Source organism: Giraffa tippelskirchi, chromosome 5, assembly GCF_054371585.1.
Source record: "Giraffa tippelskirchi isolate mGirTip1 chromosome 5, T2T-mGirTip1v1.2.pri, whole genome shotgun sequence".
NCBI lineage: Eukaryota > Metazoa > Chordata > Mammalia > Artiodactyla > Giraffidae > Giraffa > Giraffa tippelskirchi.
Genome location: NC_137279.1, coordinates 578,597 through 606,592, shown reverse-complemented (window position 1 = coordinate 606,592; position 27,996 = coordinate 578,597). Strand labels below are relative to the sequence as shown.

Genomic DNA, 27,996 nt, shown 5'->3' with positions numbered 1-27,996 from the left:
CAGCCGGGTCCACTAGCCCTGGGCTCCGGAGGCTGCAGCTCCCAGACCGCACTTGGGCACCTGCGCGGGCAGGGCAGGGCAACCGTGGCCTGGACCACTGGGGGTCTGCTGCATCCAAATCAGCTCGCACCCTGTCCCGGCTCACCCAGACCCCTGCAGCCCCACAAGAGTGGCAGCCCACTTTGCCAAGATGTCCAAGGTAGCCAAGTATCGCCGGCAGGTGAGCGAAGACCCCGACATCGACAGCCTGCTGTCCACCCTGTCTCCCGAGGAGATGGAGGAGCTGGAGAAGGAGTTGGAAGTGGTGGACCCCGACGGGAGCGTCCCCCTGGGGCTGCGCCAGAGGAACCAGACGGAGAAGCCATCCACGGGCGCGTACAACCGGGAGGCCATGCTCAACTTCTGTGAAAAGGAGACCAAGAAACTCATCCAGAGGGAGGCGTCCATGGATGTGAGTGGGGCAGGGGCGGGGCGGGGGCGGGGGGATGCGATGCCGTGAGGGGAGCACACTTTCCTGAGAAGCAGAGTCCCTGTTGGCAGAGCACTGTCCTCCCCTGCACCCCTCTTGGCTGTCTCGTGGAGCAGAGGCTGGGTGTGTTTGGGGACCAGCACCCACATATCACGCGAGGCTGCCAGCGGCGTGGGAGCGGAGGCGCCCGTGGGTGGGCGCTGTCAGTTGTCTCCTCCCGGCCCCACACACCTGGCTTTTTCCTCCTGTTCCTCCCACCCTGGACAGTCTCCTGCCAGCCCCTCTGGCGGAGCAAGGCTCACTTCCGAGCCCCCTGGCCGCCCTGCGGCCTGTGGATCACGTGAGGCGACGGGTCAGCTGGGCTTCCCAGGGCAGGGGCTGCGCCTCCACCCACGGCTCCCATCTCGGTCCCAGGGGAGTGGGGTGTGTGCTTTCTGGATGGGCCTCTGGAGGGAGCAGCCCCCCTTTTGGGGGTCAGGCCACTTGGCTGCAGGATGAGCTGTTTCCCAGCCTCTGAGTGTTCAGCTGCCGGGAGGGGACAGAAGAGAGCAGGGGTTACTGTTGGCTGCGTCTGCCGCTTTGGGTCGGCTTCCACAGAGCGGCCTTCCGCTTTCCCGGGTCTCTGCTTGTGATCACAGCGGGGCTTTCTTGGGACAAAATAACCTGGCCTCACCAGAGGGCGACTTTGTCCGGGTCAGGAGTGTCTGGTGGGAGACTGTGTGGCTGTGCGCGGACCCCCTGCTCAGCGACCACCAGCCACCGCTTCGGGCGCTGTCAGCTGAGGGGCCCGCCCAGCTGGGACAGCAGCCACGGAGCCTGCGGGGGGGCATGCATGGCCCCTGAGGATGGGGAGCTGGGGCCCCGTCTCTGCCCTGCCCCCCGGCCTGAGCTCAAAACTTCGCCAAGACACTGGCAGGGCGGGAGCTGTTCTGTATCGTGCGGAAATATCAAATCATATGCTGGGCACCAGGAACTAGCAAAGCAATAGCATCTTAGGTCAGTTATGCTTCAATTTAAAAGACCAGGAGGCTGAAGGGAGCCAGGGGTTTATTATCCTGGGGCAAGGTCCAGGCCCAGCTCTGTGGTGCTGGATAAACGCTGAAACCTCGAAGGGAGAGGCGGCGGGGTGGGACACGCTGCAGGGGCGGTGGCTCTAGAGGCTGTCGGGACCCACAGGGAGGGAAGTGAGGTGCCCCTGGCGCTGGCGCTGCTGTCAAGGCCCTGTTGGGTCCCTTGCTCCCAGGCCCTGAGCTCTGAGCCCACGGCTGCAAAGGTCCCCAGCAGCACAAAACAGCCCTGATCCGAAGCAAGGCGTTCAGGCCGCAGAGCCGGGAAGGGCTCCCACGCACCTGGAAGTTCCTCCCCCGGGTGCTGCCCTCCCGGCCGGCCGTTGGCACCAGGTGGACACTCGTCTCGCAGGCAGAGCCCGAATCGGGGGACGCAGCGGTGCCTGGTTGGGGGAGGTGCCCCTGGGCCGTTTCCCTTGGGGAGAGGCCCTGAGGCCCCCAGCGCCTTCTCCAGGCCAGGGTCCCGGGGTGGGCAGAGCCCCCTGTGTCACCTGGGGGGGGAGCATGGGCACGAACCTGGGACATGGCTTAGTCAGGAGCCTGGTATGAACGCGGCTTTGAAATACCCGGTCTGAGGACCAGCGTCCTCGCTGGGACCTGCCTCGGTCTCCTCATCCCTGCCACGGGGGCCAGAGTGACCAGCTGGTCCAGCTCCTGGGCCGATGTGAAGCTGGAGGGACCGAGGCACGAGAGCACTTAGCAAGCTGGGGGGCCGTGGACGCGCGGTAACCGGTGGCTCCGACGACTGGTCAGCTCGGCGGGTCAAGGGGCCCGGGAGCCAGGGAACCAGCGGGAGGGTCAGGGGACCGGCGACCAGTAGGCGGGGCTGGGTTGGGGGTGCCTCTGGAGGAGAGAGTAAGGTGCCAACTGCGACTGACTTGATGACAGCATTGAGGCTGTGGGAGTACTTGTTAAAGGATGCTTATCTTCTAGATGGGAATACGAAATACCTGCGGGTAAAAACCTGCTAGGATCAGGGAACTTGGTTCAAGTGCTGTGGCGAGGGGACCGGGCGGTGTCCACTGGGGGACAGGTGTGCGTGCGGGAGCTGGTGGTGAGACCGCGGGGTGCCGTCCTGTTCACCTCTCTGCTTCTGTGGGTGTGTCTGACACTTTCCGCAGTAGAATGTCGGCTGTTCTTTTTTTTTCAGTAGGCCGAGACCAAGAGCGGAAGGCGGGCCCATCCTGCACCCTAAGCCCCGGCTCTTCCTGGGACAGGGCCCCCAAGTCTCACTCACTGGCTGTCGTGCGGGGTGGCGGGGTGCGTCTAAGCTGTGGCAGGGACCTCGCTCTGCTTCTCCCACACCGCCTGCTTCCTCCGGGTCAGCTCCCCTCTGTCCTTGGGTCTCAGGCACCACTGCCTCCAGGGAGTCTTCCCTGATTTCCCCCGTGCCCGGCAGGGTCCGGCCCCTCGTCCGATCTGAGTGCTCCAATTCCATGTGTGCCCACCCCAGCCCAGCCCGTGCCATCCTCCCGCCACATCGTTGCTGAGTCTGCCGTCTTGTGCAACTCCTGTGGGTCTGAAGGACAGGCTAGGTCTGTCTGGAGAGCAGGTGTCAGCAGGATCCCTCCCTCCCCTAAAGCTGGGGTGGGGGTACCGCCCCTGTCCTCCTGCCCAGGTGGGAGACGCCAGCAGGTGGGCAGCCAAGAGTTCAGTGAAACCCTAGTCCCGGCTCAGGTTTCGGGAACCGGATCCTGCTGGTCAGCTGCCTGCTCTCTTTCCTTCCCAAGGGGGAGGGGACCTCCCGCCTGCCCCCTGCCCCCCCGCTGGTGGCAGGACTGGGATTAGCACCTGTGCTCAGCCAGGAGCGGGCAGCTCAGCTGGCCTGGAGGAGGCCTCGGTGGGTTCCCCCTCGGGGTAAACTCCAGAACCCACCCGAGGCACCCCGCGAGCCACTGCACCGAAGCCTCCGAGCTCCCTCAGTCGCTGCCCCCACGGCCCCCACGGCCCCCACGGCCCCCACGGCCCCCACCTCCAGACTCCGTCCCCCGGCGTCTACGGTGCCCCCGCGGGGGCATGTGGAGGAGCAGGGCGGCACCAGATCTCAGGCTGCCCTTTGCCGAGAGCCCTGGGCGGCACGGCTCCTTGCTTAAGGAGATTAACCCCAACGGGTACACAACTAGAATAGCCCCGGAGGCCGGGCAGAGGGGGCAGAGAGGTGATGGGAGGCGCCGGAGGGCACCAGGAGAATCCAGGTCCCACCCTGGGCCCCAGAGCTGCCTCCGCCCCTCCGGGCTGAGAAAGAGCCGCTGACCATTTCTTAAACTAGGCGGTGGGATCCTGTGTGTTTTAATTGCCGTTCTCACTCGTGTGTTACACAGTTTCTCCGTCTGTATAGAACATTCAGTTTCATGAACTTTGAGCAAGTGACGCTCCCGCCCCCGGCGGCTGCCCCCGGGGCCTGGCCTTCTCCTCAGCAGGGGTTCAGCTTGGTCCAGGGGCTAGAGGGGAGGGGGTGGGACCACGGGGATCTGGACGCTGGAAAAGCCCAGCAGTGGGGGGGGCACAGATGGGCAGGCCTGGGCGAGCGTCCCACTGACCAACAGGAGGTTGCTCCCAGCATCAGGCGGGTGGGGGGCTCAGGGTCCCCAGGGCGGGAACAGAGCCCACACCCAGCGTCTGCCCCCTCCCCCGGAGGCTGGAACGTCTGTGTCAGACCACAGCTCAGCTGGGCCCGGGGTGCTCGGAAGACGGGGTCCAGGCCACTGCGCTCCTAGCAGCAGGGGAGCAACAAAGCTCAGTGGGGGGGCGGGGGGGTAGCTGATATTCGACGCCTGCCAAGTTGGATAAACAGGAATAGCCTTTCCAGATCATTCTGAGCTTGTTTACCCGACCGCTCCTGGTGAAGGAAGAAGGGGTCTGGATTCAGAGTCTGACCCTCGGGGCTGACTGGGGTGGGGGGCGCCTTGGTGTCTGGAGCCCGAGGGGTCTGGGCATGACTCTGCTCTGGCCCCTGACCAGCTGGAGAACTCAGCCGGTCCCGTTAGGAAGGGAGGCCACACTCAGTGCTCAGGACTTCCTGGACCAAAAGCCTCATCAGTGTGGCTCCCTAAGTCAACAGCATCACCTGTCAGATGACCTTGGAGGGGACTGTGACCTTGGAGGGACTGTGATGGGTGCTGGACATGGCACAGAGACTTCCCCCCGCCCAGTCCTGCAGATTTCAAATCTGGGTTTGCGCCAGATCAACTTTTTCTCAATCTCTCATGAGGTCAAAAAACACTCTACTGGTGGCAGTGAGGGGCTGAGGGACAGGACAGTGTCCGGGAGGCCAGTGAGAAGGGAGTGTTTCATTACTTCCTGCCCCACCCTCACCCCATGGCCTGGTTTCTTGAGCCTCTGCCTAATTATTTTATGCTCAAGGGCCGAGTCCCAGGGCTGGACGCGAGTGGGGCAGGGGAGATGAGGGAGGTTTCGGCTGTGAACGCTCCTCGTCTCTGGGGTCCCTACAGGAAAGATTTCCTGATTGTCAGGACGCTGTTCACAAACAACTAGGAATAGGACGGCCTCCTGCCCACATCCCCGGCCCCTCCCACCCCCATCCCCCAGGAGGGTCCTCGGCCCTCCGGCTGGGCTGGCACGTCCTCAGCCTATCTTCCGCATCCCGCGCAGGGCCAGCAGGACCCCTCCTGCCCTGAAAGGAGGACCATCCCGGCACAGAGGGTGCAAGCTGGAGGTCAGGGCAGAGTCTCCAGAGGCAGCTGGATCCAGACTCAGACCTGCCTTTCGCTCTCTGAGCCCGGGATGCTCATCCACGAGACGGAAGTCATGCCCATCACCGGGCACAGAAGACACGCAGTAGGCTGGGGGCTGGGGGCTGGGGGCCTGGAGCTGGGGCCGGGGGCTACAGCCTCCCTCCAGTCCCTGTAGGCAGGATTCACGGACCTTCACGGACCTGACCGAGTTTGTGTTTCTAAGGAGGCAGGTGGATTCCACCACATTAACTCTCCAGCGACCGAGTGAGTTCCTAGCAGGCACTTCCTAAATGCCGGGACAGAGTAGAGAGGAAGATGGAGGGGCCGTGGTCCTGAGCTCCTGTTCTAGTGGCTGAGACAGACAGAGCTTGTACAGACCATTCACAGCATCTACACACAGCACAGGTAACATCTGTTTGTTGTAAAGAATAATCTAGTTTTAGGAAAGACTGTAGGACCGACCTTCTTGGTGGGGGAGATTCCAACCAGGCATCAGGGAAGACATTGTCCAGAGGTGACAAGCAAGCAGGCCTGGGGCGGACCGAAGGGTCAGCCACAGACGATCCAGAGGGCAGGGCAAACACAAGGCCTGCAGCGGGAGCAGGCACAGCTGTCAGAGGCCAGCCAGGCCTGTGACTGGAGTAGGGGAGCCCTGGGCCAGGGCGTGGATGAGACTGGGAGTAAGCTGGGTTCAGGTGAGGTGGGGAGGAGCTCAGGCAGTGCGGGAGGTTCAGGCAATGCTGGAGGGTCAGGCGATGCAGGAGGTTCAGGCGATGCTGGAGGTTCAGATGAGGCAGGATGTTGAGGTGATGCAGGAGGTTGAGGTGAGGCAGGAGGGTCAGGTGATGCAGGATGTTGAGGTGATGCAGGAGGTTCAGGCGATACTGGAGGGTCAGGTGGTGCAGGATGTTGAGGTGATACAGGAGGTTCAGGAGATGCAGGAGGGTCAGGTGATGCTGGAGGGTCAGGCGATGCAGGAGGGTCAGGTGATGCAGGGTGTCACAGGGCAGCCTGGGGAGCTCCTGGTGGGTGGGATGGCGTTGGAGGGTTTTGAGCAGGGGAGAGATGTGATCTGATCTCCGGTTTTAGAAGCATCCATTGTTCTGCCAGCTGCACTGACGGCAGGAGGACAAGATTGGAGCTGAAGGGTCTGGCAAGAGCTCAGGGACGGTTTGGGGAGGAGTGCCCAGATGCGGGAAATACTCTTCAGGTAGCACAGCCAGGACTGGCTGACATTTTGAGGTCCAGAGAGGAGTGGGGGGCCCAGTCCGGTCTGAGCCAGGGGTACATCTGGTGCTGTTTACTGACATGAGGTGGGATTTGAAGCGAAGGGTGCTGGAGGAGCTCAGCAGACCCCACGGGGAGCGCTGGGTCAGCAGGTACAAGTCCGAGCTCAGAGTCTGGGAGCCCGAAACGTGAGGTGATGCAGAAACTCCTGAGCCTGGAAGAGGCACTGAGGGAGCGAGTGTGGGCCAAGGACCCTGTCCTTCCAGCAAGGACTCCCTGACTCACCAACGTCTCGGGTGTTCGAGGAGGAAGAGGGGCCCTGAAGGAGCCTCGGGAGGAAAACGTGCTCACAGGCTTGGGGCAGGAGCGCCCACCGCTTCCGTTCCAGCTGAGAGCTGCGGTAAGATGAGAGTGAGAACCACTGTGATCACTGGGAAGACGGGAGCCACTGGGGCCTGGACAAGATGCGCTCGCGGGCATGACTAGGGGCTTCCCTGGGGTGCAGGGGTTCTGACTTCACCGTCTAAGGCAGAGGGGTGTGGACTCTATTCCTGGTCAGGGAGCCAAGATCGCACATGGCTCTGGGCCAAAAAAACAGAACAGAAACAACCGAAGCAGTATTGACACAAATTCAATGAACACTTTAAAAATGGTCCACATCCAAAAAAATCTTTAAAAAATAAAATAAAGAGTGGACTCGAGGAGGACACGGGGCGGGGGAGGCTGCAGACAGGACCCGAGGAGCCTTCTTCCGACAGGAAGTGAGGAAGGAGGCGGCAGTCGGAGGCCAACATGGATCCCAGGACTGTTTGTTTAAAAATGAGGAGGCTCAGTAGTGGGGGAGACCCTCAGGCACCTACGTACTGCGGAGGGGTCACCTCCCACACCAAGGAGGGCCCAGGATGGCCAGTGTGCGGAGGGGAGAGGGCTCGGCCTCTCACATATGGCCGGTGCCCATGCTGCTCTGGGGGCACAGGGCCGCCGAGCAGGGGCGACTGATGAGCAGGAGTTGCGAGGCTGTGCTCAGAGGTCCCAAGAGAAGAGCTCAGCGCTTCCTGGTGTGCTAGGAAAACACGAAACGCCCCCAGTGTGAAACCGGCCTGTGAGCGCCAGCAGCGCCAGCTGCCAGAGCTGCCCCAGGCCCCGCAGACCGCCACCTCCAGGGCAGTGATCTCTGTCCCCAGGCCGCCGCGCCCAGCGGGGGGTGGGCCTCTCTGGACAGCCGCCGGTGGGCTGGGCCCCGGGCTCCCCTCTGCCGGCTGGGCACTAGTGTGCAGCCTCAAGGGAGCGCGGAGCCTTAGACAGCTTCACTTTCTGGCTTCCTTTTATTCTTCAGCGTCTTGTCTATATCTTATGGACAAGAATGGATTTTTTTCCTAGCATGTTTGTATTGAAATATAAAATACAGAAGTGTACAAAACATGAATATCGACTTTCCCAATTCTCACAAAGTGAACAAGAGCCCTTGTTGGCAGCACCCCCACCCCAGGCCTCCTCCCTGCCCCCGACGATTCTGCCCGTGGAGAATCATATGTTGAAATTGTAGAGTGCGTCCTGACACCCGTCTTTACATTTATGAGAGGCAGCCATGCAGCTTTGTCGTTTTTTTTTACCGTCACTGCTGTATCTCCATGTAAGAATATACCATAATTCGCTCATCATTCAACAGTTAATGGACACGTGGTATCACAGGCCACGCTGTTATGAACACTTTGGCGCATTGCTGAGTGCACCTGTGATTTCATTTCTGTTGGAGACATGCCTACAAGTGGAATTACTGGAACACAGAAATGCATAATGAAGTTTCCATTTCTTTACTGGTATATGGAGATGATCCTACCTAATTTGGAGTCTCTGAGGATGGGACAGAAAAATTTGCAGAAGGTCTCACCTAGTGATCTGTGGGCATTTACTCAGGCGAAGGCCCTGGCTGGCACTTCCCCTGGAGCCCATCTTTGAGGGCAGCCGGATGCCTTCACGTCCTGGGACACCACCTGCCTTGTCCTCGGCCAGTCCCTCTGCTCAGACCTGCAGCTGCACTGAGGCCCCTGGGGGTCCCTCCCTGGAGAGGGAGGCCTCTTCCATCCAAGGCAGGCAGACCCTCCTCCACGTTCAGACCCTTCAGCTTCACCTCCTTCCCCGTTTAGCTTCTGTCTTAGTCATTCTCAGCATCAACCTCGCTTCTCACTCTTGGTCTCTACCTTCCATCACCTGCCTGGACGAGACTCACCGTCTGGCCCGCCTGCCCAGCTGCTCCTCAGACCCAGAGCGAACCGCACGACGGCTGTGTCAGGCTGTGTCAGGGTGTGTCAGGGCCACTGACACTGTGGGTGGAGCGCGGCCTCAGCCCGGCCCCCGACCCCCTCTGCACCCCCTCTCTTCTTCCAAAGTCAGCCTCCCTCCGAGGCCCTCCCACCCCGGCGTGCCTCACCCTCCAGGCCCCGGGGTTCCGAGAAACCAGAAGCCTTCGGGGGAGAGGAGCTTCGCGTTCCTCTTCCGCTTCCTCCAGACCTGTCAGCTTCTGAGGGCGTGAGGGCTCTCTCCTCCCGTCTCACCCGGGAAAGATAGGCCAGCCGCCGGCTCCTCCAGCGCCCCTGCGCCCTGCACGCCTGTCTTCTCCACGCCTGCTTCTCGCTGTGTGTCTCTGTCTCTGTCTCTGCTCTCTCCTTGCCCCCCGCCCCCACAGGACCCAGCACCGCGCTCCCCACCCCCTGGCCGCCCTCCAGCTGGGCTGGTGGCTGGGAGGGTCTGGTCTGGGCGCTTCCTCTGTCCCCCGACTCCACCTCGCCCCTGGTGCTCAGACCAGCCCTCTGGCCTCCTTTCCTCTCCAGCTGCCCCCGCCCACCCGATGGCCATTCTGAGTCCAGATGGTTCACTTGCCTCCTGGACTCCTCAAATGTCTCAAGTTCAACTGCTCCAAGAATAAATTAATCATCACCGCCCTGGAGGCTGCCTCCCCTCCTCCTCTGTGCTCTGCTGAGCAGGGGGCAGCCTCACCCTCTGCCGTGCCCCCGGTTCTCCTGGCAACAGAACCCTGACGCCCTGGCCTTCCGGCCCCGTCGCCCACCCCCCATCCCCCCGACCCCGCTGTCGGCAGGGAAGGCTCCATACACCCCTGAAGGCTGAGGGGACAGAGGAGGGGCGGGTGAGTGCCCTTCTCGTCCTACTTGACGGGACTTGCAGAAGTTATCAATCCATCTTTGCCCTTTGGAGACTATTGGAAAACATGACTTTGTGTCCAGAGCCTCAAATGGAGAGAGACTTGGCGTGATCCCTTTTTTCCAGTTCCTGTAACAACCCGTGGAGTCATCCACAAGTTTACACCCCAGGGCCCCCGCGCCTGGAGAGGCCCAGCCCTCTGTCCCCCTCTGTCTGTCCTGCACAGACTGAGCCTCAGGGACTCAATTTTAACTTTCATTCTTTCCTTCTCTGGATCGTCTCTTACCGGCGCCCCCAGGGACCGGAGGTCAGAGGCTGCATTTTCATCTAATACCCGCCAAGCTGTCCTCCAATCTTGGGGCCCCCGAGACACACTGAAGAGATTAGCGACCAGCTCCATGTTCAGCCATCTAGGCCATTGGCCCCTGTCACCGGCTTGCCCTGAAATGTCTGTAGGACTTGGCAGCTTTGTCTCTAGACCCAGAGAAGGAGGTGCCTCCTGCAGAGAAGTGGCTCCAGGCAGGCCGCCCCTTGAGCCAAGGGCGGCCTCGCTCCAGGCCTTGCAGGCCCCCCCGCGGAGAGGCCGGAGTCTGGACATGCCGGTTCTGACCCGGGCAGGCACGCCGTGCCTCCTGAAGCCAGACGGTGAGGCCAGAGAGAGCACGGAGAAGGCCCTTAGAGACAAAGATCAGCTTCTCCATCCAGGGCTCTGCAGGGGAACCAAGCCCTGCAGAAAATTAATCACATGACTGTTTCCTCAGTTCTCCCAAAGATGCTAAATAGCTGGTCCTGTTCTAAAGAGGAAAGAAACTAATTCGCTACTCACACTGGACACCTTAGGGCATTCTCCTGCAATCCGCATGCACACGGACTGACCATTTTGCCTTGAGCTTTGATCTTTGCCCCACAAGGGGTGAGCTGTTTCGCTTGTACCACATGTCCCCAAGATGGAGCATCTCCCCTCCTCCAATGGTAGAGAACTCCTACCTCTGCGCCCTGTCCCTGCGTATTATTTAGAAATAATGTACACTATTGCTGAACCACCGGGACAGTGTCCACTAATGACCCAAAGGCAGCAGACACCAGTGTCCCAGTGGTCAGGGTGCCTTCAAGTTGGGGGAGGGGGAGGCTTTGTGTTTCACTCCCTACCCCTGTAACTGGAGGTGCTGTTTCTGCAAAGAATAATTTATTTTAAACTTTTGATTTTGTGTTGGGGTATAGCTGACTTACAATGTTGTGATAGTTTCTGGTGGATAGCAAAGGGACTCGGCCATGCGTGTTCACGTATGCGTTCTCCCCCACCCCCCTCTCAGCCACATCGCCCCCAGACATCAAGCAGAGTTCCCTGGCTGCTTGTCGGTCATCCATCTTAAACACAGCGGCGTGTCCTGTCCACCCCAAACTCCCCGAGCATCCCTCCCCCACCGTCCTTCCCCCGGATGCCTTAACTCCATTGTCTAAGTCTGTGAGTCTGTTTCTGTTTCGTAAGTAAGTTCATTTGTATCATTTCTTTTAAAGATTAATTTATAGTTGTGGTGTCGTAAGGCTTATTATAGACGATATCAAAGCACAGGGGAAGAGAGGACACACCCGTGATTCCTGCCTCGTTAGCTCAGCGAGGCAGCCGCGGTCACGTCTCAGGGCTGCAGGTGTGTGTACACGGTTTCTTTTGTAGCTGAGGTCACTTCATGCACAAACACACATACTCACACCTGTGTGGTCTCCTGCTTATTATGATTACTATTTGCTTATCACTTGGTAGCCATCACTTTCCCACATCACTGAAAGTCCTTCCTGAACATCACTTCCAGGGCCATTACCCTCTGTTGTACAGCTGGGCTGAGCCGTTTGCCTATATTTGGACATTTCCATGGTTTCCAATAAATGCACTTTCCAAGTCCCTAAGCAGATCCTAGACACAGGCTCCTTCCCTTGGCCTTTGGCATCTGTCCCCGGAGACACGGAGCCAAACCCCAGGATAAACAGAGCCGTTCACACACTGTTCCCAGCTGAGCCCCGTGGACAGATGGGCGAGACAGACTCGGGAAGGGGAGGAAAAACAGCCTGGACGCGGAGACACCGGGGCTGATGCTCGCCCCAGGATGGGAGATGAGAGGCTCACCTGAACTGCTGGCTGGAGGCTCGAGGTCCTGCCGGGCGGCAGCCGCCGCCTCAGGACCAGATCGTCTCTGCACCATGACGGGGCAGGCGTGCGGGCTTCTCTCGGTTGTGGGAGCAGAAAGTTGTTCCTACCGACAGAGAGGACGAGGTTCCAGCCTGGGAAACTGCGAGTGTGGGGAGATGTCAAAGGGGCACCCTGGGCACCCTCCTGCTTCTGAGAACTCAAGGGCCCCTCAAGGGCCCAAAGCCCAGGCACCAGTTCCCGCCCCAGAGGAGCAGAGGACGGGTTCCAGGCCCTGCAGCCGCAGGCGAACTCTGGGACGTCCCGGGACACCGGCCCACCAGCCTCAGCCGCCCCCCACGGGCTCCCCCACATCCTATCTGAATCCCCCCGCATCAGTCTTGCAGGGTAGACGGGATAGGCAGGGTTTAGCCTGCTTGTCAGACACAGGAGCTGGGGCCAAGGAGGTCACCCAGCTGCGACGAGGGAGCATCTTCAGCGTTTCCTCCTGACTTCACGTCAGCAGGAGCAAGAAGCCTCTTGGTCTCCACTCGGGACCTCCCCTCGAGCGGGGTGCAGGCGGTGTACCCGCCGGGGCAGGTGCTGCATCTGGACCCGCTGGCCTGGCCGCCTCACCCTCAGGGGTTCTGGGCAGGCTCCTCCCTGACGCAGACCCAGAGCTCCACCAGCTCCCACCCACCCCAAGGTCCCCCAGCTGTGGTCGCCCCACTCGCCCCTCCCGTGACGCCCGGTCACTGAGGGTCTTTAGGAGTCACACAAGCCCTTGTTACTTAGGGCTTTGATGCTCATCACGAATGGGAAGGAGCGGAGGGAGGAAACCGCCCACACCGAGCGGGCACAGATGCTCTGGACCCGCCTGCACCGCACGGGACCTGTCCCCGCGCCGGCGGGGGGGGGTGTGTGACAGTCACCAGACTCCTGGGACTCAGGGGGGAAGAGAATGTGAAGTATTTCATTAGGAATTCTGTAGTGATCACAGGTAGAAATAATTTGGGGATGGGTTCAAAACATTTATTTTTTTTTATTGATACTTTTAAAACACAGGATTTATTAGAAAATCTTGTCATCATCCCTTCCTGTGTGTGTCCCCAGGGCATATCGTCACAGAGAGGAATCTGATGTGGTGCTGGGTGTGTGTGCATGTGTGTTTGTGTGTGCACATGTGTGTGTGCATATGTGTGTGTGCACACTTGTGCGTGTTCTTGGGATGCTGGGAAATGGAAGGATAGGATTGATTCAAGGTTGTATAGTCAATGCTCAGAAATTTCGATCTGCAAGATTAGTGACTCTGCCCCTTCTAACTCTGGGACACCGAAACTTCAGCACATACATTATTAAAGTTCACGTCACTTGTTTCTCTTTACCTTTTTTAATGTGGCTACCAGATCATTTCAAGTTGCTGGTGTAATCCCCATTATGTGTGCAGTGGATTTGCTGCTGCTGTTTAGTCACGAAGTCGTGTCCGACTCTTCTGCAACGCCATGCTGTGGGATTTCCCAAGCAAGAACGTTGCAGTGGGTGGTGGGGCGGGTCTAAAATAGTATTTTCAAGAACAGTCCCAGGCACATAGGCTCATTTTATATTTTCAGCCCTTTATCTACTCTTTATCCTTTAGAAATGAAAGCAAGAGGAGATAAACCCAGTATGTAAAATAAGATTTTGTTCAGTATAACCCTTCTATCATTGTTTCTGTAATTAAGAGGAAGCTCTCTTCTAATTATCTTTAAATTTTTACTGTGATAATTCACGTACCAGAAAATCCAGCCTTTAAAGTGTGCAATTCGGTGGGTTTTTTAAACTAACTCACTAAGCTGTGCCACCATTCCCATTCCCTAATTCCAGGATGTCTTTGTTGGCCCCAGAATAAACCCCACACCACCGCAGCTCCTGCCCAGCTTCCTGCCCCCACGTCCCGGCGACCCTCCCCGTCTCCGTGGCTCTGCCTGTCCCGACGGTCCTGTAACGGAGACGCACAGCACGTGGTCTCGGGGTCCGGCTCCTGCTACTTACTGAGCTTTCAGGGTTCACCCGTGTTGGACGTGGCACTTTACGTCTCGTGGCTGAACAGTATCAGCTTGTATGGGGGGAGCACACTGACTTGACCCACCGGCAGCTGAGGGACACCTGTACTGTTTCTGCTTCTGGCCTGTTGTAACGCGGCTGTGGTGAGCATCTGTGTGTGTTTTCGTGTGACAGGTTTTCATTGACTTTGGCTGTGTATCAGCTCGGGCTGGGCCTGCTGGGTCAAAGGGTAGCTCCGTGTTCAGCTGTTCGAGGGGCCGCCAGGCTGCCGCCCAGAGCGCTGCACCGTCTTACAGCCCTGCTGCCGGGCACACAGGCTCCGACTTCTCCACCGCCTCACTAACCCTGCTGTCTGCTGTGAGCTGACTTTTCCCGCAGCCGTCCTAGCTGGGGTGAAGCGCTCCCAGTGGCTTTGCTGACCTCAGAGGACACAGGTTTATTTCAGGAGACAAGGTGGCCTGCCCTCCAACCCCCGCCCTCTTCCTGACGCTCCTTCTCCAGAGTCGCCCCCTTATTCTTGCGGCGTCACTGTCACTCCCACACCCGCCACCCCCAGCTCTGCCTCTCAAGCCCAGGTCTCTCTCCCGAGCCGTCTGCTTTACAGGTCACGCTGGGTCATCCTGGGCCAAGCAGCCATCATCCAGCCCCCCACCCACCCCAGGTCCCCCAGCCCCTCACTCCATCCTCCTCCAGACGGTTTAAAGCGTCACCATCTCTCCAGCCAACCAAACTGGAAGTCCTGGGACCATTTCCCACTTGACTCGTCCACTGTGCCGAGTGGGCGTAGAATTCGCCTCCTCGTGGGCACTGCTCAGCCTCAGCCCGGGTCACGTCCTGCAGAACTGTCCCTTCACACAGGCTGACTGCCCCCCCATGTCAACGTGCGCCTTTCCGCTGCCCGTCCTGTGAGGCCCACGCGTGCAGTCTGGTGTCTGCAGTGACCTGGCCCAGGGCGCGGTTCCGGCCTCAGCCTCTCCAGGTGCAAACCCCCAGGGGCGCTGTGCCCCCCTGGACCGTCCCACGGGAGCGTCCTCAACCGCCTCCTGTCCCAGCCGAGCCTCTGCAGGGGGGCCCCTGGGGGGCTCCAGTCCCACCTCCTCCTGGCCCCCTCTCCTGCGTGATGAATAGAGAGGCTCCCGAGTGCCACAACTAAAATAAATAAACTGAAAAACTAAGTGGCCCTCGACAGCACGTTCGGGACTCTTGGGTTCAGCCTGCCGGGGGTGGGCGTGGGGCCGCGGGGCCCATGGAGGGCAGAGGGCAAAGCCACTGGTTTGTTTCCACAAGTGCTTCCCCAGTTTCTCCAAAAAAGGGTTTGCTACAAGCTTCTCGCAGTGAGTCACCAGACCGGTTGGCCAGAGACTCAGGTCCCTGAGGATTGCAGAGACACCAGGCCAGGCCTCAGGGCCGAGGAGACGTGGCCAGACTCTTGCTTCTGCCCAGGAGGGGGCTCCGAACCGCCCTGGGGGGCGTCCTGCCCGGGGCCGGCCCAGTGCAGCCTTGGCCCACGCCGGAGCCCCCTCCCCTGCAGGGAAGCGCCCGGGGAAGCAGGCGGCCCCTCCCTTCTTTGAAGCGCTCACAGCTCCTAGCAGGGGGTCAGGCCCCAGAGTTGCCCCGGGAGGTCTTCCTGCCCAGTTCCTGTCTCTGAGGAGCGCTGCCCTGAGGGTGCTGGGCCGCCGAGGGGTAGAGTCTGCAGAGGCGCTCTGTGCGGGGCCGGGCCGCCCCCTTTGCCAGGAGAAGCTGCCCTCTGTCCCTCCACTCAGAGCAAAGTGGACACAAGCTGGCCTGGCCACAGGCTGCATGGTGTAGACGGTGCCATGGGGCCCAGGTCCACAACCTCCCACCATCCCGGGAAGTAAAAGCGAACTGTTTACACTGGCGTAGAAGGCGGTGCCCACGCCCCTCCAGCCCTTCTGGGAGGCCCGATATATCACTGACTTGGTAATCGCTGGAGCTGGGCCAGGCAAGGGTCGGGCTCCACGGAGGGTCCCAGCACAGTGCCCACGCCCCTCCAGCCCTTCTGGGAGGCGCGATATTTATCACTGACTTGGTAATCGCTGGAGCTGGGCCAGGCAAGGGTCGGGCTCCATGGAGGGTCCCAGCACAGCGCGGGGGTCACCGGCAACCTCTGTCCCCACCCACCCCCCGGCCCTAGCCTAAGGCGTCTCGGCTTTTGCTTTTTCTCTTTTTCTATGTGACTGAAATATATATTTATTTGACTGCACTGGGTCTTAGTTTTGGCGAGTGGGCTCTTGTTCCCCAGTCAGGGATCGAACCCAGCTCCCCTGCGTTGGGAGAGCAGAGCCTCAACCACTGGGCCACCGGGGGCCTTGCAAACGGAAATATTTAAAGGCCATTTCTTTTGTGTGCAACAACTTTTGTTTTTTTCCTGATCATAAAAGTAATTCAGACCTTATCTGTTCGCTTGGGAAAATGTTAGACGGTCAGCTCCTAACACACACCAGATAAACCCGGAGGAACTAAAGGGCTGTGCTGAGAGCCCTCACGGTTAATGTTGGGCTGAGAGTTTATCAGCAAAGAGGAGCAGGAGCCTTTGGAGCAGTGGGAGCAGCTCTGCAGAGGCCCAGGTCGGTGCCCTCCGTGGCGGCGGGCGGGGTTTCTCCCATGGGGGCCGGGGGGGTGGGCATGGAGCTGGCCGGTCTATGCTCAGAGAGGCCCGAGGCTGCAGTGGGAAGTGGGACCTGGGGGAGGGCCGGCCCTGGGAGTGTCTGCAGCAACCCTGGTGAAAGCGCAGGAGCCTGGACCAGCGGTGCACGAGGGGGTCGGGGGTCGGGGCTTAGGCAGGCGAGGCAGGACCTGGCTTTGGTCCAGCGATGCCACTTCCGGGTGCAGATCCAAGAGGAAGAAATTCTGAGTTCGGGCTCCTGGAGGGTCCCGGTCAGGCAGGTGACCTGTCCGTTTGGAAGGACCTCCGCCTCACTCTTTCCCACAAACCTTCCTCCGCAGGGATGGGGTGAGAACTGAGTCAGTGGAGGGGAGACTCTGGCCCAGAGGGGGGCCCCCGGGAAAGCAGCAGGAAGCCAGCCTGTGGACGCCCAGCCTCGGGGTCCGGTCCTGAGGTCACGGGCCTCTGGTTTGGAAGGACACACTCGGCCTCTCCCCGCTGCTCTGCCTTTGGGACAAAACGGTAAAGGCGGAGAATGAAATGTCAGAAGAACTAAGGTGGCTGTCAGGGCCCAGCTCCGGCCTCCCGCTGGGCCCGGAGCAGCTTCTGTTCACGGGCCGTCTCTGCCTCCCGGCTCCCACGGTCCCCCAGCTCTGAATGTCCTGGAGGCTGGGGCCTGGCTGACCCGGGGCCTCTGGGTTTCTGCTGGGCTGGGCCTGCTCGGGGGAGGCTGTGAGGAGCACAGCGGCCCCCTAGCTGTCCGTCTTTCCACAGGACGGCGGGCCCCCCGGGTCCTGGCCCAGCAGCCCGCCTCACTCTGCCCACACGTCGGAGCTACGGTCTTGGCGGTTCTGGGCTGCAGGGGTGGCGTGGCTGGGAAGGCGGGTCAGGGTCCTCAGGACCAACCACCCAGCCCCAATCGTCCCGTGCTCAGCCCTCCTCACGCACATGGGCCCTCAGTGTTTCTGTCTCAGTGCCCCGCCGTGTGGGAAAACTAACACGGGAGGCGGAGATCAGGGCGCAGACCTACTCCTGCAGCAGCTGAACAAGAAGCCCGATGGCTTCCGACCTTCGTCCCCACCAGGCTGCATCCCCCTCTTGCCAACCTACCTTAGCAGAGGCTGTGGGCACCCCCCAGTCTAGACGAGGCCGTGGGCACCCCCCAGTCTAGACAAAGCTGTGGGCACCCCTCAGTCTAGACGAGAAATCCAGGGGGACCAGGGATGTGACTGGCCCCCGCGCACCCCCCCACTCCTCGGCTCCTTGGGGGACTCCCGCGCTGCCATCCCCACACCTCGAGGCTGAGCCTGGCGCCTGGCAGAGCTGACCCTCCATGTGTCCCGATACTGGGAGCCCAGGGGACAAATGCCAGGTGCATCCTGTGCTTTGGCCACTCCAGGAAGGGTGGTGAGGAGGCCAGGAGATCTGAGCTTGACCGCCAGCGCCACCCCCCCTCGCTCCCCTCCTCCAACACGCCGTCCGCAGAGCCAGGAAAATGTTAGCACCGACCCCCAGAGCCTGCTTTCCCTGTGCACACTCTGTCCAGGTCGGCGAGTGCTCTGTGTTTATATCCGAGGTCTACGGTGATGGATGGTCGCTCGGGCAGACACAGGCTCCTGGGGACAGTGCAGCCCGAGACCCTGGGGCAGGCCGTCCCAGGTGAGGCCCCCGAGTGTCCTCCTGCTGAGCCTGGAGCTCAGCTCACTCTGCCTGCCTGGACAGACAGATGGACAGAGTGCTCAGGAGTAGCTAGACAGATGGCTGGCGACAGGCCTCAGTGCAGTTTGGGAAGCAGGACGCTGGGTGGAGGGGAAGAGGTTCAGACCCCAGGGCTGGAGGCCCGGCCTCCACGGGAGGCTGTGTGGTGTTGGGGCTTCAGCTTCATCTTGTGCGAACAGGGGACAATGACAGCTTCACCGAGCTGCACTGGGGCGGGGGCAACTGCCATATGGACAGCGAGTGTCAGAGGCTCCTCGGCTGAGGGCTCGGAGAGTGGGGGGGGGGGGACAATGCCCTCTACAGACGTGACCGAAGCTGGGAATGACCGAGGTCCTAACTGGCAGGATGCTGGGGGCTCCCCCATCCTGGCCGGGCAGTCCCCAGGTGGTCCCGCTGCAGCCCGGCCCCTCTGAGCCCCTCGCCCGTGGTCCCCGGGCTCAGAGCCCGCCAGGCTCCAGAACGCCCTGGCAGGAGGCTCTCTTCCGTGCCTGAGGGGCACGCGCTCCAGGGTAGGCCCACGGGCGGGGCTGGCACGCGGCCCGTCCACCCACGGGTGGCAGGCTGGGCCCGAGTCCTCCCCTGGGTCCACGTGGACTGCTAGGGGACGATGCCCCAGGCCGCCCTCCCGACAGGCCCTGACCCGATGCGACCTCATGCCGGAAGCGGAGAACATGGGGCGTCCTGGGGCCTCAGACAGCAAGAGAGGCGCCATGCCCCCACAGCACGGGGCCCAGAGCCCAGCCAACAACGGAAACCCTGCTCCCCAACCCGCTTGTGGGGCCAACCAGCCGCCTGTTATGGGCTGGAGCTGAGCATGTGTACAAGCCCTGAGTGCCCCAATTACGCTTCCGAGGAGAGCGCCCTCCTTTCCTGGGGTCCCCCAGCTCCAAGCTGGGCCAGGTTTCCTGCAAAGCCGGCGAACACCGCCCGTGCACCAGGCAGTTTTCCCACCAGACCCCGGGCCTGCGGCTTTCTCCGGGAAGCTCAGCTGTGGTAGAGTCGCAGTTCGGTCCCTCGAGGCTCCTGCCCACAGACCCCAGGGACACGGACACTGCCGCCCCCCTGCCCCCAGGAGCACCCCGAGGAGCTTCTCCCAAGGCAGCAGACTCCCCCAGAACTGAACTTCGGGAGAACCCAGGCTCCTGTGCCTGTGGAAAGCAAGGGGGATGGAGGGGGTGAGCGCCCCAGGTCCCCACAAGTCCCGGCCCTGAGCTCCCCCATCCTGTTGTCACGTTGGCCCTCTAAGGGAGCTGCCCTTCCGGGGACCGTCAGGGCCCCCAGCCCGTGGCCAGCCGCCCCCGTCCCCAGTGTAGACAGACGGCCCTGACAGCTGCAGGGACTGACATCAGGGGTCCTCAGGGGCCAGAGCCTCACAGGAGAATGGGGGTGGTGTGTGCGGACTCGAGCCAGCTGTGAGACCCCGAGGAGCTGGTGCGGAGGCCGAGGGCAAGACAGGAGGGAGAGCTAGGGGGTTTGAGCACAGAGCAGGAAGGCCCCAGGTGCTTTCCCAGGGAGGTGCAGCCCCAGCCCTGGCCGAGGGGAACAGCTGACATCTAAGGGACCCTGCCCCACCCTGAGGCTGTCAGCGCCCCCAGGACTTCGAGGAAGGCTGGGGACAGAGAGCCGGCAGTCGACTCCCTGCCCCCAGTCGGGATGCTCCTGACACAGACCCTCAGGGTCCCTGGCAGCCCTGGGGACACAGACCGTCTGGGGAGCATCACCGGGTCTTGCTGTGAGGGAGGAGCAGTGGTCGGTCACCCGACCCTCGAGGCCGCGCCCCCTCCTAGGCACGCAGAGGTGGTCCTGCACCCCTGCACCCCCCACCTGCTTTGGAGATGTTCCCTGGGCTCTGCTCCCTCTGGGGGCCTGCAGACGCCTCCTGCAGGTGCCTCGGGCCAGGATCAGTCCTCCTCAGGTGACAGGTCACCGGAAGGACAGAGAGGACCTGGGCAGCGGTCAGCAGGAGCATGCAGGGCACCGGTGGGTGGGCCAGGCCGGAGTGAGTGCCGACATGGGGCGGAGGAGGGCTTGACCTTTGCCCTCCCGGGCTTCTCACCTTTAGGGACTTACTGACAGACGGGCTCCCTCTGTCTCCTGCTTTGGTAGCGCAAGTGGGAAAGGCTCTCCCTGTCCAATCAGACAAGACGCCCAGGAAACAGGGCGGGTGGGGACTCGGGGTGGGGGACAGACACTTCGTGCCTCCTGTCAGAGACCTGTTGCCGGATCCTGACCAAGCGAAGGCACAGAGCAAAGGCCTGAGGGACTTGGGAGCCAGGAGCTGCTTCTGACCCACGGCAGGCCTCTGCCGCGCATCACAGGTCCTTAGGGTTTTTCTGAGGTCATCCTTTCTACTCCCCGGTCTCCAAGAAGTCCCAAACCACCCCCGTGGCTTCCCTCGACCTGAAAGCATCACTGCCTAGCCTCATCCGGAGGCCTGCGGACCTTCACCCTTGGAGGTCTAGTGCCCCTACCCAGCCCTCCCAGTGGAGGGACCTGGGGCAGAAGCATAGCAGGACGCATCCCCAGCTCTGGGCTGGCTTCTCAGATAAGCAGGGAGGAGCTGCTGCCCAGAAACCAGCCCTGCCGCGCAGGCCACTTCTCCTTTTAAGGCAGCGTCTGCGTCCTCAGCCCCAGCCCCACTCATTCCTGACTGTTTGGAGGAAACGATGATTAATCAGCACTCCCCCCCACCCCGCCCCGCCTGTTTTTCATTAGGTTCTTTTTAAAGGGCTGGCGCACCCCCTCTGGAGCAGACACGCAGCAGGTCCCAGCCCACGAGGTGTGGGAGAGCCCGTGAAGACAGGGAGGGAGAAGGAGGGCCAGAACGCCGACGTGCTGGGGGCAGGCGTGGGCACCAGGAGGCAGGTTCACCCGTGGGCAGCGGGGATGAGGGGCTTTGCCCCCCCACCCCCGGGGAAGGTCGGAGGTTACATTGGCCTGGGGGCCACTAGTAAGACAGGCTGCAGCCTGGGTTCTCCCTAACACGGGGTGAAGCCAGCCAAGCTATCTCTCTGGACCCCCAGGTCCCCCTAGGCGAGGCCTGTGAGCACCGTGGGAACTCAGGGCAGCGGGCAGCAGGGTTGCCCATCTGGGGGCCTCACCTGTCTGGAGCCAAGGGCCCTGGGCCCAGCCTCAGCCCAGCTCTCGAGTGGACAGCATCCGTGATGGAGCCACTCTGAACCTGGGGGGCCGAGGGCCAGAGGGGCTACCTTGCCAGGCTGTAGGTGGGTGGTCTGAGCATCCTTAAAGGGCTGACCGCGGACACCCCCACACACACCAGGTCCCTCGCTCGCCTTGTATTTGCTTCTCTCTTTCGGGGCTTCCCTGGTGGCTCAGCTGGTAAAGAATCTGCCTGTGATGCAGGAGACCTGGGTTTGATTCCTGGGTCGGGAAGATCCCCTGGAGAAGGGAATGGCAACCCACTCCAGTATTCTTGCCTGGAAAATCCCACGGACAGAGGAGCCTGGCGGGCTACATGGGGTCGCAAGAGTCAGACACAATTTAGCGACTAAACCACCAACCACCACCTCTGCCTTTTGAATCAAGGCACAGTCACACCCATCCTGCCCAGGTCGAAGTTGCTCTAAAGGGTCACCTGGTTCCGGGAGCCCAAGAGTGAGTGGGTTGGGGGGGGGTCAGGCTGTGCGGTGACCCAGGCCTGCAAGGCAGGGGGAGGGAGGGAGCATTCCAAGGCCCTGGCTTACCAGGCCCCGTGGCCTGCAGAGGAGCCAAGCACGCCGGCTGCTAAATAAACCCCGGGCCAGTCCCCAAGGAGCACTGTGCTCGTGGTCCAAGCACACACTGTTTCCACAGGACCGAGCAGGGCCCCCCTGGGGGTGTGGCAGGGTAGGGAGGCTCAGAAGGCCCCCCAGCCACTCCTAGAGACAGCACACTTCCCAGGAGTCAGGCTATCGGCCCCCTGCAGAGGGCACGGGCACCCGGGGTGCCAGCTGCTCTGGAGTCTATCACACTCGAACAGTAAACCTGATCATTTGTCCGAGGCAACCGAGCTGCTCTCAAAATAAGGTGCTGACTCCACGCTGCAGCCTGCAGCTCAGCGCAGCAGCCCCCGTGCTGCCCGTCTCAGCAGGGCCTGGTGGGTCCCAGGCTCCCCACAGACAGCCGTGTCCTTAGCAATGTGCTTACTGGGAGAAGAAGGAAAATACTGTGGGCTCCTCAAAAGCCACATACACGCGATATAAAGGAACATCCCATACTGTTACCGTCAGGCCACAGTCTTCAGGTTATAAATAACCAACCCCTGAAAACTTTGCGACATCTATACAATTTTTTTTTTTTTAAAGATGCCATATGCACTTGGTTTGCTTTTAAAATAAGTAAATAAAAACTTAATAAGGTCCCCTGGAGAAGGAAATGGCAACCCACTCCAGTACTCTTGCCTGGAAAATCCCATGGACGGAGGAGCCTGGGGGGCTACAGTCCACGGGGTCACTGAGAGTCGGACACGACCGAGCGACTTCACTTCCTCTTATCAAGGTCAGCCGGTTCAGGAGGTCAACTTCCTCCAGGCAGGAAGGCTGGCTGTGGCGGGTTCGATTTTCTGTGGGTTCTGCTGTCGTGGGCACTGCCAGGTAGGTCGTTTGTCGTCTGGGGCCACACTTTGAATCCACACCTGTGGCATTTTCTGCAGCTCATCTGGGTCAGCGTGAGGGGTGCTGGTCTATACCTGGGTGGGCTGCCCCCTTGCGCCCCGTGGATGGACTGGCTGTCCCTGTTTTCCACTCTGGATTCTTATAGGCATCTCCTGATGAAGGTGCTTCATGACAGCTCTGGTGGAAATTTCTAAACAATAAAATATATGTCGCAAATGGAAAACAAACAAACAAACGCAGGGCCTGGGCACCAGGGTCTTGGAATGCACCCCCCCTCCTGCTCCCAGGCCCGGGTTGGCCGCGCTGCTGGGGACCGTGGGGCGCAGAGCCCCCTCCCCTCCCCTCTCTCGGGCACCCGGACCTGGGCTGCCTGCAGAGTGCCTTCCAGGGCTGCGACAGGAGGGGTGGCGACCATGCCCTGACTCCAAAGGGACAGAAGTGCTGGAGAATACACGCTTCCTTATCGTTGGCTTCTAATTTCTGTGAGATGAGGATGGTAGGCAGGACCTGTAAATATTCCTAACTGAGAAATAAAGCATGATTATGCCTTTGTTGCTCCCTCCAACTGTTTTTTCCTTTGGAAAGGTCTTGGCTGTAAAACCTCAGGACTTGAGACTCACTTTACCTCCTGGGAGCCAGGCAAGGCCCCGGGGCTCCTGCCCGAAGCACAGGAAGCAAGGGTGCCCCTGAGCCCAGAGATCAAGCCCACTGATGCGTGAGGGAATCCTCTAAAAATCCAAATGTCATGCAAGAAACCCAAGACAGACAAAAATGTAAAATCACAAGGAAAGACAGCAGCCGCCTTAGGGACGTGCCCCTTTGCCTCAGGTTCCAGCAAGGCTGAGCAGGTCCTCCGGCCCAGCCACCCGAGACAGAGAGGGCTGCTCTGGGCCTGAGGTCTGGGGAGGAGGGCTGCGGCCCCCAGGGCTCCCTCCGGGGCCTCAGGAGCCAGGGTTCTGACTCTGATGTCAGCGGGCCCCCCCCCATGTGACCGCAGCCCCACACAGCGCTGTCAGCGGAGACCGAGTGGTCCCCACGCTGTCCCCTGGCTCCTTCCTCTCTTTCTGCAGCCAGCTCCTCATGTTTATTTTTCTTTTCTGAATTCTTAGGAGGGCAAGCAAGTGGAGACCAAGACAGATGCAAAAAAGGGAGAAGACAAGGGCAGAGATGCTGGCAAGAAGCCCCTGGGCCCCAGCCGGGACTCAGACCTGGGGAAGGAGCCCAGGAGGGGTGGTGTGAAGAAAAGCTTCTCGAAGGACAAGGACGAAGCCGACGGCAGGACTGCAGAGAGGCCCAAGGAGGAGAAGCTCGTCAGGGGCCTGGAGAAGGGCCGCGTCAGGGCCGTGGTGGACAAGAAGGAGGCCGGGAAGGAGGGGCCGGCCGCCCCCCGGAAGGATGAGGAGAAGCAGAGGAGTGTGTGCAGAGACAAAGGTAAGAAAGGCGAGCAGCCCGAGGCGGCGGGCAAGACGCTGGCGCCCGAGAAGGCCAAGGGGCCACGGACGGGCGAGGACGCCCGGGCGGAGGCCCAGGAGCCGAAGGGGGGGCACGGGGACAGGGCAGCCAGGCCGGAGGATGAGAAGGCCAGGAAGGAGGAGTCCCGTGAGGCAAAGGCCCCCCGAGAAGACAGCAAGACCCCAGCGCCAGAAAAACCCGCCCCTGGTGCCCCCGCGAAGCCCGCTGACGGGCCTGCCAAGGCCGAGGAGGAGGCGGCCCCCAGCATCTTTGACGAGCCCCTGGAGAGGGTGAAGAGCAACGACCCGGAGGTGACCGAGGTGAACGTCAACAACTCGGACTGCATCACCACCGAGATCCTGGTGCGCTTTGCCGAAGCGCTGGAGTTCAACACGGCCGTCAAGGTCTTCGCCTTGGCCAACACGCGGGCGGACGACCACGTGGCCTTCGCCATCGCCATCATGCTCAAGGCCAACAAGACCATCACCAGCCTGAACCTGGACTCCAACCACATCACCAGCAAAGGCATCCTGGCCATCTTCCGGGCCCTGCTGCAGAACAGCTCCCTGACCGAGCTCCGCTTCCACAACCAGCGCCACATCTGTGGCGGCAAGACCGAGATGGAGATGGCCAAGCTGCTCAAGGAGAATACCACGCTGCTCAAGCTGGGCTACCACTTCGAGCTGGCCGGGCCCCGCATGACCGTCACCAACCTGCTCAGCCGCAACATGGACCGGCAGCGGCAGAAGCGGCTGCAAGAGCAGCGGCAGGCGCAGGAGGCCCAGGCGGGGAAGGCGCTGCTGGAGGTGCCCCAGGCCCAGCCCCCCGCCCGGGGTTCCCCCAGGCCCTCCCTGCAGCCACCCCCCAAAGCCGCTCCCAAGAACTCGCCGGGCAAAGGGGGTGCCCCGGCCGCCCCCCCCCCACCGCCACCGCCCCTGGCGCCCCCACTCATCATGGAGAACCTGAGGAACTCGCTGTCCCCGGCCACCCAGCGGAAGATGGGTGACAAGGCCCTCCCCGCCCAGGAGAAGAACTCCCGGGACCAGCTGCTGGCGGCCATCCGCTCCAGCAACCTCAAGCAGCTCAAGAAGGTGGGCGCTGGGCTGGGCCGCGGGGCCAGGCTGGGGGGTGGGCCTGCACCCCCTCCATGGCATCTGTCCCCACCCCCCGCCCCCCGCCGGGAGCTTCCTCTAGCCCAGCCCCCTGCTTCTCATGCGGAAGAGGAGAAGCACCTTCAGACCCTTCCTCTAAGTCTCCCTCCCCCATTCCCCAGGCCCACATGGCCCTTGTTTTCCTAATCCCCTCTTAGAACCAGTCAGGCCCTAGGAGTCAGGTTACCCCAGAGGTCTTCTAGAGACAGTCCATCTCTGCAGAGCCTGCTGCTCAAAGCTCAGCCCCGCCGGGTGGCAGAATCAGGGTGGCAGAATCAGGGTCCTCCGCCAGGCTGAGCCCACCCCTCCCAACCAGGTCACTCCTGAGGCACTGTGCAACCTCGACTGTCCCTCCAGTCATTGGATGGCATCAGGTTTTTACAGAAAAGGGAAAGGGCCTTCTCTGTCTGAAGCTCCTCTGTTTGAGAGCCCAGGAGGAGAGGAGGGCGAGGAATTCCAGGGCCCCCCCGGACCCCCTCCTCTAAGCTGTCTGCTCTGCCCGGACAGGTGGAGGTGCCCAAGCTGCTGCAGTAGGACCGGGCTGCAGGCGCTGCCCGCCATGCCACGCCTGCCCAGGCCCCGCTTCCCAGGGCTGCACGGACCCCGCCCGCCACGCCACCTGCCCTTCTCTGGACATCCCTGCCCTGCTCTGGGGGAGCGGGAGGCCGCGGCCACTCCAGGAAGGGTACCTTCTCCCCTCGCTTCTTTTCTTGTCTCTGACGCTCTCCACCACTGTCTCATTCCTGGAGCCTACGGTTCTGGACGACAAGAGTCCTCCTAGCACGTGACCGAGAAGGCGGCACCCCTGGAGCCTGAGTGGCCCGCCAGCTACCAAAGGCCTAGGAGCAGGGAGGGGGGAACCTCAGGGGTCATGCAACCCATGGGCCCACTGCCCCCAGGGCCAGGATTCAGGCCTCTGAGGAGCCCTGGGGGCAAGGCCGCTGGGCTGGTGGCTCCCTGTGTGGGGCGAGGGTGTAAGAGTGGAGGGCCAAGGGGGCGGGGGAGAGGGTGGAGGGGCTGCGGATACCCCAAACCCCTCCCTGCTAAGCAGAGGACTTGACGGGGTGTGGCCTGGTGGGGGGTGGGCTGCGGCAGGGGGAGAGAAGAGACCGCGCTGGACCTGAAGGCTGGATGCCAATGCAGACGTTCCCTTACACTCACCTGCTGTACAGAGAGCTGTGGACCTGTCGTCCGTGAGATTTTATAATATATACGAGCCTTCAGCTGTAAGTGGCCGTGCCCACCTATGTGGTGTCCCCAGGGTCCGGAAACGCAGGCTCCCCGCCCTGCCGCCCCGAGCCGGCCACCCAGGAGCTCCTCACAGGGGCCGGACTCAGTCAGGGGGTCCTGCCCGGGGTCCCTGGGCGTAGCGCCGAGGCGGGCAAAGGAGTCAGGGCCTCGATGGCCACATGAGGCGAGCGGTCCGTGCCGCTCCGCGCCTGCCGGTGCGGGCTGGGGGCCGGCGCTGGAGCAGCCCCGGTCAGGAGGGCTGAAGGTAAAGTGCCCGTGGGGCAGTGCCCAACGGGTGTGCCCCCGGGCCCTCCTCCCACTGCCTGGACACCAAGGGCGTCTCTCCGCTTTGGAGCCGCCGCGGGCCTGGGGCGGAGCCCTCGCACCCCAGGGCCGCCTCGTCCCCCGCGTCCACCACGCGCCTGACCCGGGGAGCCCAGTCAGGGCCTGAGGCGACGCCTGCACGCGGCCCCCGCCCCCGCCCGCCTGTCCGTGAGGCGGACCGACAGCGGACACGGCTGGGCCGGAGGGCGACTCCCGCCGGACCACACGGCCCCGTGCTCCGCCCAGGGCCTCGAGCCCCCGCCGGGCCGCCGCTTCACGGCGCGACGCTCCCGAGGGGCGACCCCTCTCTCTGTGCTGGGAGGCGGGGGGGAGGGGCTAGGCCCCGCCCCCCGTCCCCCGTCCCCACCCCGCCCCCCGCAGGCCGATGACGTCCCCCTCTCCGTTCCTCTCCCCCCGCACAGGCCGATGACGTCCCCCTCACGGCCCCTCCCCCACGGCCCCTGCAGGTCGATGACGTCATCCTCCCCCGTTCCTCTCACTCCCCCCGCGCAGGCCGATGACGTCCCCCTCCCCGGGCGGCGGCGCGGCGCCCCCTGGCGGAGACGCGGCCCGGCCTCGCGCGGCGCGCGGAAGGAGGGCGGGCGGCTGCAGCGGGCGCGGCCGACCCCGCGGGAAGGCCGGGGTGGCGGCAGGGGCCGCGGGGCGCCCTGAGGAGCGCGTGCGCTCTGGGATCAGCCGGGCTGGGGGAGGGGTCGTTAGGCGGGGCCGAAGCCCTAGCTGACGGGTCCGGATCCAGACCTGGGCCGGGGTCCCCAGCCGCTGCATCCTCTCCGCACCCCGCCCGGGGGCCCGCGGAGCCCCAGGCCCGGCCCTCCCGCGGGAAGAGCGCCCTGATGGGGGCGGCGTGTACGGGCCCGGGGGCTGCGTGCTGCAGGGCCCCTCGGCCCGCTCGCTGTCACTGGAGGCCCGGGCCGGGCCTGGGGCCCAGGGCCGCTCAGGCGGCTCCTCTAAGAGGCGAGAGATCCGAATGCAGGTCACCCACCAGGACCACCCGGCCTGAGCAGCCAAGTGGGGGCGGCCTGCTGTGAGGTGGGAGAGGGGCAGGCGCTGTCCGCCTCACTGGGCACACCCTTCTTCC

The 27,996-nt window shown here is 62.1% G+C and overlaps 2 protein-coding genes and 1 long non-coding RNA gene across 6 annotated transcripts; 1 reads left to right on the top strand and 2 right to left on the bottom strand.

Moving 5' to 3' along the window:
- Positions 1-4: 4 nt before the first annotated feature.
- Positions 5-26,573, top strand: LMOD1 (leiomodin 1). Its single transcript, XM_081487295.1, has 3 exons — positions 5-451; positions 23,850-25,283; positions 25,851-26,573. Exons 1-3 carry the CDS (start codon positions 191-193, stop codon positions 25,875-25,877), a joined length of 1,722 nt encoding a protein of 573 aa, XP_081343421.1. The 5' UTR covers positions 5-190; the 3' UTR covers positions 25,878-26,573.
- On the bottom strand, positions 3,793-9,460 carry LOC145505396 (uncharacterized). 4 transcript variants are annotated; one of them, XM_081487300.1, is made up of 5 exons: positions 9,339-9,460; positions 6,744-6,853; positions 5,694-6,253; positions 5,432-5,517; positions 3,793-4,375 (listed from the first exon to the last, which is right to left on the bottom strand). In XM_081487300.1, the coding sequence occupies exons 1-5, from the start codon at positions 9,391-9,393 to the stop codon at positions 4,362-4,364; spliced, it is 825 nt and encodes a 274-aa protein (XP_081343426.1). In that variant the 5' UTR covers positions 9,394-9,460; the 3' UTR covers positions 3,793-4,361. The 4 variants fall into 4 exon arrangements, 2 of the variants coding, with proteins under 2 accessions (XP_081343426.1, XP_081343425.1); XM_081487299.1 differs by lacking the exon at positions 5,432-5,517 and having other exon boundaries at positions 5,694-6,187; XR_014052981.1 differs by lacking the exons at positions 3,793-4,375; positions 5,432-5,517 and adding an exon at positions 7,323-7,521 and having other exon boundaries at positions 5,647-6,187.
- On the bottom strand, positions 22,402-27,211 carry LOC145505399 (uncharacterized). Its single transcript, XR_014052983.1, has 4 exons — positions 26,505-27,211; positions 26,033-26,182; positions 23,102-23,247; positions 22,402-22,930 (listed from the first exon to the last, which is right to left on the bottom strand). It is a non-coding gene; the product is annotated as an uncharacterized LOC145505399 (long non-coding RNA).
- Between the last annotated feature and the right edge of the window lie 785 nt (positions 27,212-27,996).